This window comes from Anabrus simplex, chromosome 12 (assembly GCF_040414725.1).
Source record: "Anabrus simplex isolate iqAnaSimp1 chromosome 12, ASM4041472v1, whole genome shotgun sequence".
NCBI lineage: Eukaryota > Metazoa > Arthropoda > Insecta > Orthoptera > Tettigoniidae > Anabrus > Anabrus simplex.
Window position 1 is genome coordinate 38722013 of NC_090276.1, and position 12742 is coordinate 38734754.

General features: G+C 39.0%; 1 protein-coding gene across 1 annotated transcript in view; it reads left to right on the forward strand.

Annotated features, from left to right (window-relative positions):
• The window catches only part of LOC136884556 (uncharacterized), a 92866-nt gene that overhangs the window by 67019 nt on the left and 13105 nt on the right, over nt 1-12742 (forward strand). The window contains exon 8 of the mRNA XM_067156812.2: nt 12025-12362. Within this exon, the coding sequence (XP_067012913.2) occupies nt 12025-12362 (338 nt within the window). The remainder of the gene's footprint in view (nt 1-12024; nt 12363-12742) is intronic.

The window sequence follows — 12742 nt, forward strand, 5'->3', positions numbered from 1 at the left end:
CGAGTCCAGTATAAGGTACTGAGGGGATGGAAGTTAGCAGCCTGCTACGTTAAGAACTATTAACATTTTTCTCCGAATCTGGTCAAAAAGACAGTGACGTGCCCTCTCCAGGGTTAACCACAATTGTAACTACCTCAAATCTATTTAAGGAAATAACGCTTGTGAATAATTAAACTTTGCAAGTGAGATTTCCGGACGAATTGAGTGTGCTTTTGACAAGCAATTGACAGGGAACATCCAGTAAGTGAGCTGGAATAAGTAGGCGACTCTTTCATAACATTGCTAAGTCACTTTCTGAGAAGCTAGATTTATCCGAGAGTATTATTTACAAGGTTACAGTTGTACATTCTTTATTGCTGATCGCAGGAAATTTGCTAGTACATAACCTACATGAACAGTGTCTTCGATATACGTGAACAGAGCAGTATTAATTATTATTATTATTATTATTATTATTATTATTATTATTATTATTTACATATGTTACGCCCACATTGGAGCACTTACATCAATGCATTTGAGTTAATTTCTTCTTTTTCTTCTCCCAGAACTTTCTCATCCTCTCCAACCTGGAAGCCCTTTTTGTGTCCAATGTAGTATATTGTTTCCGTTCAACTGTTTTTAGTTTGAGACTTATACTTTTGTTCTTCCAAATCCTCTTCTCTTTTCTGTCTTTGATTTGTTGCCGAGTTATACCCAATTCTTCCAAATCATCCTGAACTTCTTTGAACCAATTATTATTGATTTTATTTTTTAAAAAAATCAAATAGTTGTTTCAGTATCCTGGTGTCTGGTAATCTTGATATGTGACAGAAAAAGGAAATTCTTCTTTTACGCATTGTAGATATTATTGATTCACCTTCATGATAGACAATGTTAGGCAACAATCTCCACTGTCCATTAACTTGGTGTTTTTTATTAATAATTGTTCTAAGAATTTTTCTATCAGTTTTCTGTAATGTGTGTGTTGTAGATTTTACATTTAATTTGAATAAAGTTTCACTAGCGTACGTTGCCTCTGGTTTAACTATGGAATTATAGTGTTTCAGCTTAGCGTTTATTGAAAGAGTTTTTTTTTTATAGGTTGGCCAGATACGTCGTTGTGCCTGTTTAAATTTAGTTGTTCTGTGTTCTATGCTTCTTTTTCATTTGTGTTCCATGTTATTTCCCCAAGATATTTGAATTTCCGAACAATTTTAATCTCTTTATTACTGTTCAGTTGAATAACTGGTAAATCAACTTTAAAAGTCGGTATCGTTTCTGTTTTTTCAAATGAAATTTGTAATTTTTTTTTTTTTTTCTAGTTGTTCAATTTGAAATTTAGCCTCTTTTACTGTATTTGCAAGTAATGCTAAATCGTCCGCAAAAGCAAGGCAGTTGAGTTTTGAGTTTAATATTTCTACCGATCTTGATAGTTGGTTGGCATTTCTTGTTCCATTTACGCATAACCTTCTCCAATGCACAATTAAATAACAATGGTAAAAGTCCGTCTCCTTGTCGAAGTCCAGTTCTTATAGTGAATGATTCTGATAATTCACCTCTAAATTTAACTTTTGACTTCGTATTTTTAAGTCATACTAATGAGGTTAACAAGTTTTTGGTGTAAGCCAAATTCTTTAAGGCTTTTTAATAATGATTCACGCTGAATACTGTAGTATGCTTTTTTTTAAATCTACAAACGTGATGACTAGACCCTTACTTCGAACTCTGTGGTGCTTCATTATCCATTTTAAACTAATGATTTGATCTGGACATCTTCTACCTGGTCGAAATCCTCTCTGATATTCTCCAAGTTCTTGGTCGAGTTGTTCTTGGATTCTATTGTATATAATCTTGGATAAAATCTTGTATGTAATATCAAGCAAGGATATAACCCGATAATTATTTGGATCGGAGCGATCACCTTTCTTATACAGCGGGTGGATTATCGCTTTATTCCTTTCCTCGGGAAGCTTCTCCGTGTTCCAAATATCAATGATGTATTTATGTAGGTTTTGAATAGTCTGATCATTAGCATTCTTCCATATTTCTGCTACTATTTGATTCTCTCCTGCTGCTTTGTAGTTTTTAAGTGCATTCATTGCTGTTTTCACTTCATTGTAAACTGGTGGTATAATCTTTTGTGTCCGCCTTCGTAGCGTAACGGTTAGTGTTATTAGCTGCCGTCCTCGTAGGCCTGGGTTCGATTCCCGGTACTGCCAGAAATTTAATACTGGCAGGAGGGCTGGTATGTGGTCCAAATGGTACATGCAGCTCACCTCCAATGGGGGTGTGCCTCAAAAGAGCTGCACCACCTCGGGATGAGGACACGAGTTTACTTTTATAATCTTTTGTAATGGAGTTTTATTTTTTTGATTAGGGTCAAATTCTAAATGTTCCACAGGATCCTCACAATTAAGTAACTCTTTAAAGTATTCTGCAAGGATGTTAGCATTATCTTAATTATTGTGTGCCATTTTTCCATTTTTATTTCTCAACATAAGTGTGGGAGGGGTAAACTTAGATTGATATTGCTTGGATGTTTTGTAATAGTCTCTTGTTTTATGCTCATTGAATTTATGTTTCCTCTATAGTGTTAAACATTTCCTTTTGATAATTCCTTTTAATTGTCCTAATTTCTTCAGCTGTTCGTCTTGTGGCATTAATTAGTTCTTCTCGAGATTTTTCTGTTTTCCTCTGTTGATCATTTAACCATGCCTTGTGGCTTTATTGAATTGCTTTGTAATATTCCCCGTTCCACCACGCATGTTTCTTTCTCCTTTTAATTGGAGCGATTTCTTCAGCTATGGTTTTAAGTTTGTTGATCATCGTCTCTAGTTTGTCATTTAAAGGTGTTTTGTATCTCTCTAAATATATTTTATTATTTATTAAGTAACTGGGATCATAATTACTCCTTGCTTTGAGATGATTATGTTTGTGTTTCCTTTTTGGTGTTAACTTGATTTTTATTTTTGAGATATAATGATCTGAGTCAATGTCTACCCCACGGAGGACTCTGACATTATAAATTTCTTTATGATCTTTATCCATAGCAACATGATCAATCTGAAACTCTCCCAATTTTACGTTACGGCATTTCCATGTCATAAGTTTATGTGGCAGCCTCATGAATCTGGCGGTTCCCCCTCCCGCCGCTGCCGCCGGTGGCCTAACTGCTGCATTACAAATTACCTTTCTTGAAAATTGGCATCTCTGCCATTATCTTCTTTACCTTCAGGCTACTAACGTAGTGCACCACATTTGAAAACCTATACAGTGCCCATTTTTGCCAATACCCCGCTCTGATTGTAGAAATTATTTCACTGAATATGACTGCATACTAGATGTCTTTACAGGCTGGGACCAAGGCCTAGCCCTGCCCGTGGGTTGGGTTTGGGCTTAACTTGACCAATGCTTGTTGAGCTCAGACCAGGCAAGAGTTTGATAAATTAGAAACAAATCTTTTTATGGCATTTTTCGGTCCATTAATAGTTACTTCAGTGAAAATCTGCAGCCTATTTCCAGCCATTCTACGGGTAAGGAATGGAATAGAATGAATGAAGCCTCCATCTAGCAACAAGGGTAGAAATTGTGCTGGTTGCCGAAGACTGTTGCACTCCTCTGGGAAAGTGATTAATGACTGACAAATGAAATGACACTGGAGAGTGTTGCTGGAATGAAAGATGACAGGTAAAACAAGAGTACTCGCAGGAAAACTTCTCCCGCCTCCATTTTTGTCAGCACAAATCTCACGAGTGACCGGGTTTTGAATCACGAAAGCCAGCAGTGAGAAGCCGGTGCACTGCCGCCTGAACCATGGAGGCTCTGCAATTAATTTTAGTATTAATTAAAATTGACGCGGAGATCATTAACTGAACCACCCAGGTTATAAACGTTACATCCAGACTGAAGAGCGGAGTGTTGACGTGCAAACTGCTGACAGTAAATATTAAAATATGGGTCTACAATGAATGTGTCATCAGCTCACTTCTTTACAGCAGCAAGAGCAAGATCTGGAGTACCCTTGCCAGATAAGAGAAAATAATGAACAGCTTTGCTGTCTTAGTCAGGTCTTCCAGATCTTGTCCGAGACAACGTACCAAACACTGAATTCCTACAGCATTCCGGGATCTCCAGTTTGTATGCTTTGCTCAGTCACAGAGCTGGGCCATCTGGAGTGGTCGGGCTGAGTGGCTCAGACAGTTAAGGCGCTGGCCTTCTGACCCCAACTTGGCAGGTTCGATCCTGGCTCAGTCCGGTGGTATTTGAAGGTGCTCAAATACGTGAGCCTCGTGTCGGTAGATTTACTGGCACGTAAAAGAACTCCTGCGGGACTAAATTCCGGCATCTCCAAAAACCGTAAAAGAGTAGTTAGTGGGCCGTAAAGTAAATAACATTATTATTATTATTATTAATCTGGAGTGTTCCATCTCGCGACGTTCCTGGATCCATCGAACATCCGGACGATTCTAGAAGGGCCAGCGTAGTTATATAAGAGAGGAACGACCTGCCTGCGGTCAGTGAGTTAGTGAGTAAGAGTGAGTGAGAGCGAGATCGAGTTCGCTGGAGCGCAGTCAGTGATGGCCTGGGAGAGGCAAATGGAGCATCTGCCTGTTGCAGCCAAGGGGTCGTTCCTATTTTCCTGATGCGCGCGCGCGTGTGTGTGTGTGTGTGTGTGTCTCTCGTGTCCCTTGAGGCTGGCTGCTGGAGGAGAACCTGGAGTGTTCTGGAGCAGCGCGAAGGGAACACTGGGTGCCGACGTGTGCGGACTGCGAGCGGGGTTCGGCGGATTGAGTGAACAGCGGATACTATCCCGAGCTGCGAGACAGGCGTGTAGGCTGTGGACTGCGACAGCGCTAGCGAATGTGGCTGAGTGAGTTAGTGTACATAATCGATGACTCTGTGTGTATGCGTCATTGTAGATGGAAAATGAGAAACTGAGAGAGCGTGAACCGTGTGAGTGTACTTGCGTAAGTTGTAATTTCAGCTAACGCGCGCGCGAGTGTGTGTGTGTGTGTGTGTGTGTGTGTGTGTGTGTGTGTGTGTGTGTGTGTGTGTGTGTGTAAATGCAATGCTTAGTTAATAAATCTTAGAAATAGGTTGCTACCAGGTTCTGTAGTCATTTATTCATTTATTTATCCCGCCAACACGTTACAATATTCTTCGTGTTACTGTCCTTTCCTAATTTTCCATGCTTGGTATACACATAGCCGGGCTGAGTGACTATGACTGTTAAGGCGCTGGCTCAATCCAGTCGTCTTTGAAGGTGCTTGGACACATCAGCCCTGTGTCATTAACTTTACCGGTGCCTGACTGAGTGGCTCAGACAGTTTAGGTGCTGGTCTTCTGACCCCAACTTGCCTGGCTCAATCCGGCAGTATTTCATGGTGTTCAAATATGTCATCCTCATGTTGGTAGATTTACTGGCACGCCAATGAACTTGTGCGGGGCTAAATTCCGGCACCTCAGCGTCTCCGAAAACCGTAAAAGTAGTTAGTGGGACGTAAGGCCAGTACAGTAGAACCTTGATTATACGTTCCCGGAAACTACGTTTTCCCGTATTATTCGTTCAAATTACAATGTCCCACAAGCATCCTAATGAAATCACGTTGTTAAAATCCTGCATTATCCGTTCCTTGAAGAAACGTTTTCCCAGATCAACCGTCCAGAAATTTCAGTCCCATCAACGCTTAATCCTCGGATCACACGTTTTTCAAGAAACTGTCCCACGAAAGGATGGCTACAGCATTCTTACGGATCTTGGTGTTAACGTCCCGTCATTGCGGTAATTTGAGGAAGTACCGTACTGGAAAAGCGATTGGCGGTGAACTTGCAGAAGGGACCCTCTTAGCATCGCGTTCGGGTGGTATTGTTTAGAAAATCTTCGGAAATCATGAAGCAGAGTGTGTCCACAATAATTGGAAGGAGACGGAGCGCATTTTGGCAGCTCTACTTGAAAACGGAAGGAGTTTCGTCAAATGTTTGTATTTGCAACACGTCTGCATTAGCCCTATGTCCAGGGTTACTTTTTTTAACAGTGTACCGCCGGACAGGTTTTCGGCACTTCCCTCAGGACACTGTAAAGTCACTGGGCTTTCAGGCAGTAATCGAAACTGCTCCTTCTTAAGTAACACAAATTTAGTATTTTAATATTATCGTAAGCGATAATGTTGTAGACCAGAACAGATGTTGCACCTTACTATACTGTACGTAAAGTCATGGGAGGTTTTGGTATTGCCTGTTACTGTTTTGGTCCCAATATAAGACTGGAAATTTCACGTTGTTGTGTTAAAATGTTATAAAAATTGCAGTTTTTTTGCGCACATTGCATTTAAAAACTTTGTATCATTTCGCAGTCATACGGACTTGTGCAGCGAGCACGCTTTCCAGCTGAGTCAAGGTCGCGAATAAGCATAATTTCGGAAGAGTTAATGATATTTTTTTCTCTTCCCAATTTGATTGTGATTAGTGACTGGCAGAACTGAATAAAATTAATTCGAGAACTTGAGGATCGATACTTACATTCGAAACCACATTCTCGGGTTCATCATAACCTTTAAAAGTCTATGTAGGCCTAATTTACGCTGTACACGATTTCCATAAACTGACTACGAACGGTGACCAAATTACAATGGAAGGTTAAGAAAAAGTGATTTCGCCATCATGTTGGGCGTTTTTGTATCTAATGTGCTTTATTTTATAAGATCAGAGATAGAGAATTAAATACTACTTGTGGTTGATTGTTGTTTGGCTTGGCGTTGCGGGTATTAGATTTTTCAAAGAGTTTGGCTGATCAAAATTGCTGAACAGAAAGAAGTTTTCAGAGGAAACTGGCGGAAGTTTTCCCGGTAAAACTGAATGTAAAGTTTTGAGATTTTTAAGACGCGTACCGGTAATGAATGTTTGAAGCCGGCTGCATGGTCTAACTTGCCTGCCTCTCACCCGGAGGGCCCGGGATCGATTCCTGACCAGGTCAGGCATTTTTACCTGGATATGAGGGCTGGTTCCAGGTTCACTCATTCCACGATTACCTTTAATTGAGGAGATTTTTAATGGTGAGATGGCAACGTCGGTCTAGAGAGCCAGGTGACCATGCATCACCTCGTAATTTGCAGGCCTCCAGACCAAGCAGGGGCCTATTCCACAAAAGTATGGTCTTGTACATTACAAGTTACTAGTGTGGGTTCTTGTAATGTATGGAGTTGTACATTTTTGTTTCACAAAAGATTCTCTTGTACATTACCAGTGAATTGTTACAAGTTTTACAAGTGACGACATATCAATAAACAAACTATGTCATAGCATGAATCAGCCGTTTATCTTCGTATTCCATTCGTTGAATTAGGTTATGCTTCCGTCATTTATCGTAATATCGTATTTAAAGGTAACTTATGCAGCAAAGATTCAAAGAACTAATATTCCTGTGAATTTCTTAATGCTACGATTTTATTTTTCAGTTTATTTCTTTGATGATAGGAAATTACTCTGTTATTATCACCCATTCTGTTCTTCCGCGATCCTCGCATATGTTTCACGACAGTCTGACATACCTTGGTCTGTCATTTAGGAATCGGATGCCGCTAATAACGATATTTGGCCGCCAAACTTAATTGTTACAAAATTGCAAACTCTGCATGAATTGTTAAAATGATGTCAAGAGAAACTTATTCATTTTGAAGGAAATAGAAAGAAGGAAAGATATTCGTTTCGGTGCATTCAGCGAGAGTCTGAAAAAAACAGGACAAAATAAATGGTTGGATGGCAATATTTGACATGGGAAAAGCTCATGGAGCTTTTGAGGGGAAAAGTTGGATGTATTTAAGAGATATTCTGCTCATTAATGATTTCAGGAATGTCCTTCTTGAAACATGTTTGTTCAGTATTTTCAGGCCAACGAACAATTCGAGGAAATTTTATATCATTTATTGCAGCTACCACAGACCGAAGATTTTGCCATCCCATGCATATCTGCAATACCATGGTACTGACCTCTATTTCCTAGCCAATGTAATGTTGTTAGTAACTGTTGTTTAGCAGAGAGATATTTATTTCAGTTCATAGGATGTTTTAATCTATTCCCAATATCTATCAAAAGTTCTTCCACTTGTATTGTGCTTAACCTAAAACATTCATTGTATTCAAATAGTGTTAAACTAGAAGTTTATTCTTTTCCTGTACAGACAGTAGTTTTCATTTTGATCACCATCACTATCACTACTGCTAGACCACATATTTATGAAAATTTTTCTGAAATGAGCATATTTAAATAGTACTAGTACATTTATATATTATTGTCCTTTCACTGGTAGAGAATACTTCTCAATTCACTAGTAAGTTACAAGTACTAGTACTTTCGTGGAACACACCCATAAAAATTCACTGGTAATTTGTAAGTATGGAGTAGTAAAGTACAACTGTAGAAAATTCTTTTGTGGAACAGAAACTCTGGTATTTGTACTAGTTACTAGAGAATTTACTTGTAATGTACAAGACCATACTTTTGTGGAATAGGCCCCACCGGTCGCTTGGTAGGTGGAAGGCCCATTGGGGCTGTGGTTTGGTTTAGAGGTGTTTGTAAGATTATAAGTATAACCTACATATTCCATTTTTGTGATGTTTAGCTTAATTGTTGATGGTTCATTCATTCCTGGATTTTCCGTTTTCCTGTGGTTACGTTTTTTGTCCATGGTCCCTCCAAAAACGGAAAATTGAAGTTCCACTGTATTATTAAATTTCCCGGCATGTAAAAAAATCCTGCGGACAAAATTGCGGCATCTCCGGAAACCGTTTAAAAGTATTTAGTGAGGCGTAAAGCCAGCAATATTATTAATCGTACTAGCTTTATATCCCACTAACTACTATTACGGTTTTCGGAGACGCCGAGGTACCAGAATTTTATCCTGCATGAATTTTTACGCGCCGTAAATCTACTGACACGAGGCTGACGTATATGAGCACCTTCAAATAATACCGGACTGACCCACAATTGATTCTGTGAGAAGCCCAATGCCTATTATGGAATTGCACATAAAAAGAATTCTCAGCAGAACTTACAAGATTGTGTGATTAGGCTTCATTGAGGCAAGCGTAAGGGAGTAACTGAGGCGAAGAAGATTAATAAACAAACAAATTTGTTATTTACGTGATGAAATTTGAGACCTTGCATTAAAATTGAATTTTACTCTGCCGCAGATGGTTTTACATCCCACTAACTATTTTTAAGGATTCCATAGACGCCGAGGTGCAGCAATTTCATCCCAAGACCTTTGCTATAAATTATTAATTCCTTAAAATACTTCAACGTACAAGCATGAATGTCGCGAGAATGATTGCAGATACAAACATGGTAACAATGGCTTGGGGGGTGGTTGAAATGAGGAGATAAAAGCTATGTTCTGCATCAACTTGATGGATGAAGCTGGCTATATAAACAGACTTTGGTGGTGGGGTCTTGTGAAGTGAATGAAGAACAGTCACCTGGGAGAAGAATGGGCTCGGATATTAGGTAGAGAAGCGGAGGACGGCTAAAGTGATAGTAAAGATAATTTATTGCTGTTAGATTCTTCAGTTTCTTCAAAAACTAATATTTGAGTAATAAATACATAAACTACCTGAACAAGAAAATGTACAGTAACAGTATAATCAACTTAATGAAAATAGGATGACTTGTTTCGTTCTTGAAATATCATCAGACTCGATGTGATTTGAAACAACAGACAGCAAGACAGGACAAGAAGAAACTCAAAAGGACAGTAATAAACATAAACTCCACATTTTCACATGCTGCAGTCTTCACACAAAAGGATCTTCCTGAACAGCACAAGGATCTAGAATACTAGAGTAGAACACAGCCGGGAAGGCGGTTTGAAGAGGGGTGCGCAGTAATGTTCGCACGCTTTGTAGTATAGGCATAGATATCAAGGATAATGACGTGTTTTCCGCTGAACCAATAGAATCATTTCAGTAAGAGGTGCATGTTTTTGCGTGTCACGATTGAATGTTTCGAGTTTTATTTGTAAATATCACAATCAACGAATTTAGGGAATTATTTGCGTGTGTATGATGGATCCAGAAAGAGCAAAAAGGCAAGTATTGCATCGACAGGCGAGGGAAATAGTATTTAGAGTGTATGTGTATTTTGTAAGCATGTAGCAGCAGGTGTTCACTGGCGGGGAAGGTGAGGACCGCGATGTTGCCACGCATCAAAAGAAGACATCACTCGCGTGTGGTATCAGCAAATACAGTAAAGACAATATGCGACACTCAGCGAGATATCAAGGGACAGCTGTTAGAGCTCTCTCTAGCGGATTGACCTGAGAACTACTGATTCTGTCATAGGAGCACGTGTATTTGTGTGTGAAGTTTTTGGTGTTATTTATGCGTTTTCAGTGGGTTGACAAAATTTAGTAGCGTGTGTTATTCCTTGATATCTCCTTAACATGAGGGGAAAGGTATATGCTGTGTTTGGCTGAAGTAACTATGAAGTAGAGAAGAATGTGTGGTCTTCTTCAGTTTCCCTCGTGACAAGAAATTGTAATTAATATTGTGTTTGCATATATATTCTTCCAGTGGCAAAGAGATTTTTATAGTACTTCATAATCTTCTGACCTGCTCGACCGATATTTTAACTGGCTTAAAATTTAACCTTCAATACCAATGTGTTGTTGTACGTGTGATCTGTGGGTTTGATTTAATTCAGGAAAATACATATGCATATGAGTGTGGCTGGTTGCATTCCATGTTACCCCATTTGGAATGCTGTAATGCGTTGTCAAGCACTGAAGAAAATATTGGCGATTTAAGAAATGTACATATTTTGTTGAAACAATACGATGATGCAAATTTGCTTTACCCTAATGTAATGGCATTATGGCAAGTATTGCTTATAGGGAAAGTTTGAATGTTTTTGAGGCTAAATTTATAGATTTTCTTTCTGTTCGTAGGCTTCAAGTTAAAAAGAAAATTGTCCAGCTCTTAAATGTAAATTCATTGAATCATACGTGTAAGGAATGTGCCGATATTTCTGTTGAGAAGTGTTTTAATATGATGATACAATGCTTTTAAATGAGAAAAAAGAAAAGTCTAGCCGTGAACGTTCAGGCAGGAATTCTAAAGCTAAAAATGTAAAGCATAATTGAAAGATCAAGCCTTTTCACAGCAGTCCATTTCACATCTCGATTGTATGTCTAATTTCAGTTTTTAAATAATAACCTGTTAAATAATTTTTCATTCATTTATCCAGAATTGCTTTAGCAACTTTGAAGTTAATATCTTAGTAACACTTTCTTTCTAGACGTAATTTATTAATCCATTTCCGTATATACATTTCCATTGATATTTGAATTTAGCTCAAATGTTCAGGTCGAGCCACTAGGAGCGCCACTTGCGACTTGTCTCCCATTTTAACAAGGCTAAATCCAGAAGTGTCGCGTATTGTCTACTGTATTTGGTATCGGCCAGCGAACAGTACAGAGGGTAAAACAAGTTACGGGGGGAAAAAATGCAGTGTTCAGGTCGTCAGGGAAGGACCCTAAGAGGAAGAAGCCAGTGACGGACGTCGAGGATTTCAATAAAAATGTTCTGCGTACAACAATATTTGATATGTATAAAAACGGCAAATATCCTTCGGCATTGAAACTGCCCGTTAATATCTTAATATCTCGAAAATTTCCCACAACACTTTCTTGAGGTTAGAATTAATTTGGACTTTCAGAAAACTTTTAATATAGGTCATTGCTTTGGAATTAAAGATATATCTGGATGAAATAATGTTTACACTTTCGTGCTGTTATGGGTACCCAAATTGGCATCACCGCACCTCATACTTCTGTCTCTCTCTGCGCAGTCGAAGACACGAAACCACCTTCACGGCTGCGTTCTGCTCTATAGAGAGTGAAATAATAAAAAATATTTGTGAATTGCAGCACAGTCAATGTGTTAATGTGACGAATGCAGTTTCCTTCCTGACCTGTCATTGTGTTTGTCCTATTTTTAGTTTTATATACTTTACCTTCTGTTATATAGAGATAATAATTCTTGTTGCAGGGCTACCCGAGAGATCAGTGTGATGAGTGGCTCGTTCTGATCCGACGAGCCAACAAAGGTATTACCAATATGCCTCAGTATTGGGAGTGTTTAGCTGCTCTTGAAGAAGCTCGTGGAGACTTCAGCGCTGCCATTGACTGTTATGGAAGAGCAGTGGTCCGTGGAGCAGAAACTACAAAGATCGAAGCCTCGCTGGAAGTCTTGTGGGATAAATTCAGTGCTCTTAATGTGACTAACACTCCAAAGAAAACTCCTTCAAAAAGAAAGACCCTTGATCCCAAACAAGTGTTCACGTCTTCCATCATAAAATTTGCTCTCCAACAAAGAGCAGTTAAGAGGTGAGTAGGAAGCCTTGTAAAAGGATGGTTATTTAGTTTTAGGTCCCATTTAAACAATGATTACTACCATTAGTTAACTTTGTGTAAAATCTGAAATGTGTATGGCATTTAAAGCTAGTCTAGAATTACATGCTCCAAACGTCCAGGTTCAATTCCCAGTCAGTGCAGAGATTTTAACCCTTTCCCCTCAAGAATTTGGTGTAGTCTGACAGTGCGTTCTTCCCGGTCCATTCATTGTATTGAACATAGACCACATCAGCCTTTACGTACCTGTAGCTTGGAATAGGAATGGCTCTTTCGAAAACACCCTGATTTAGTGCATAGAAAACATACGAATGTACTGGATGATTCAAAAGGAACTGAAGTATTTCATAGAGATC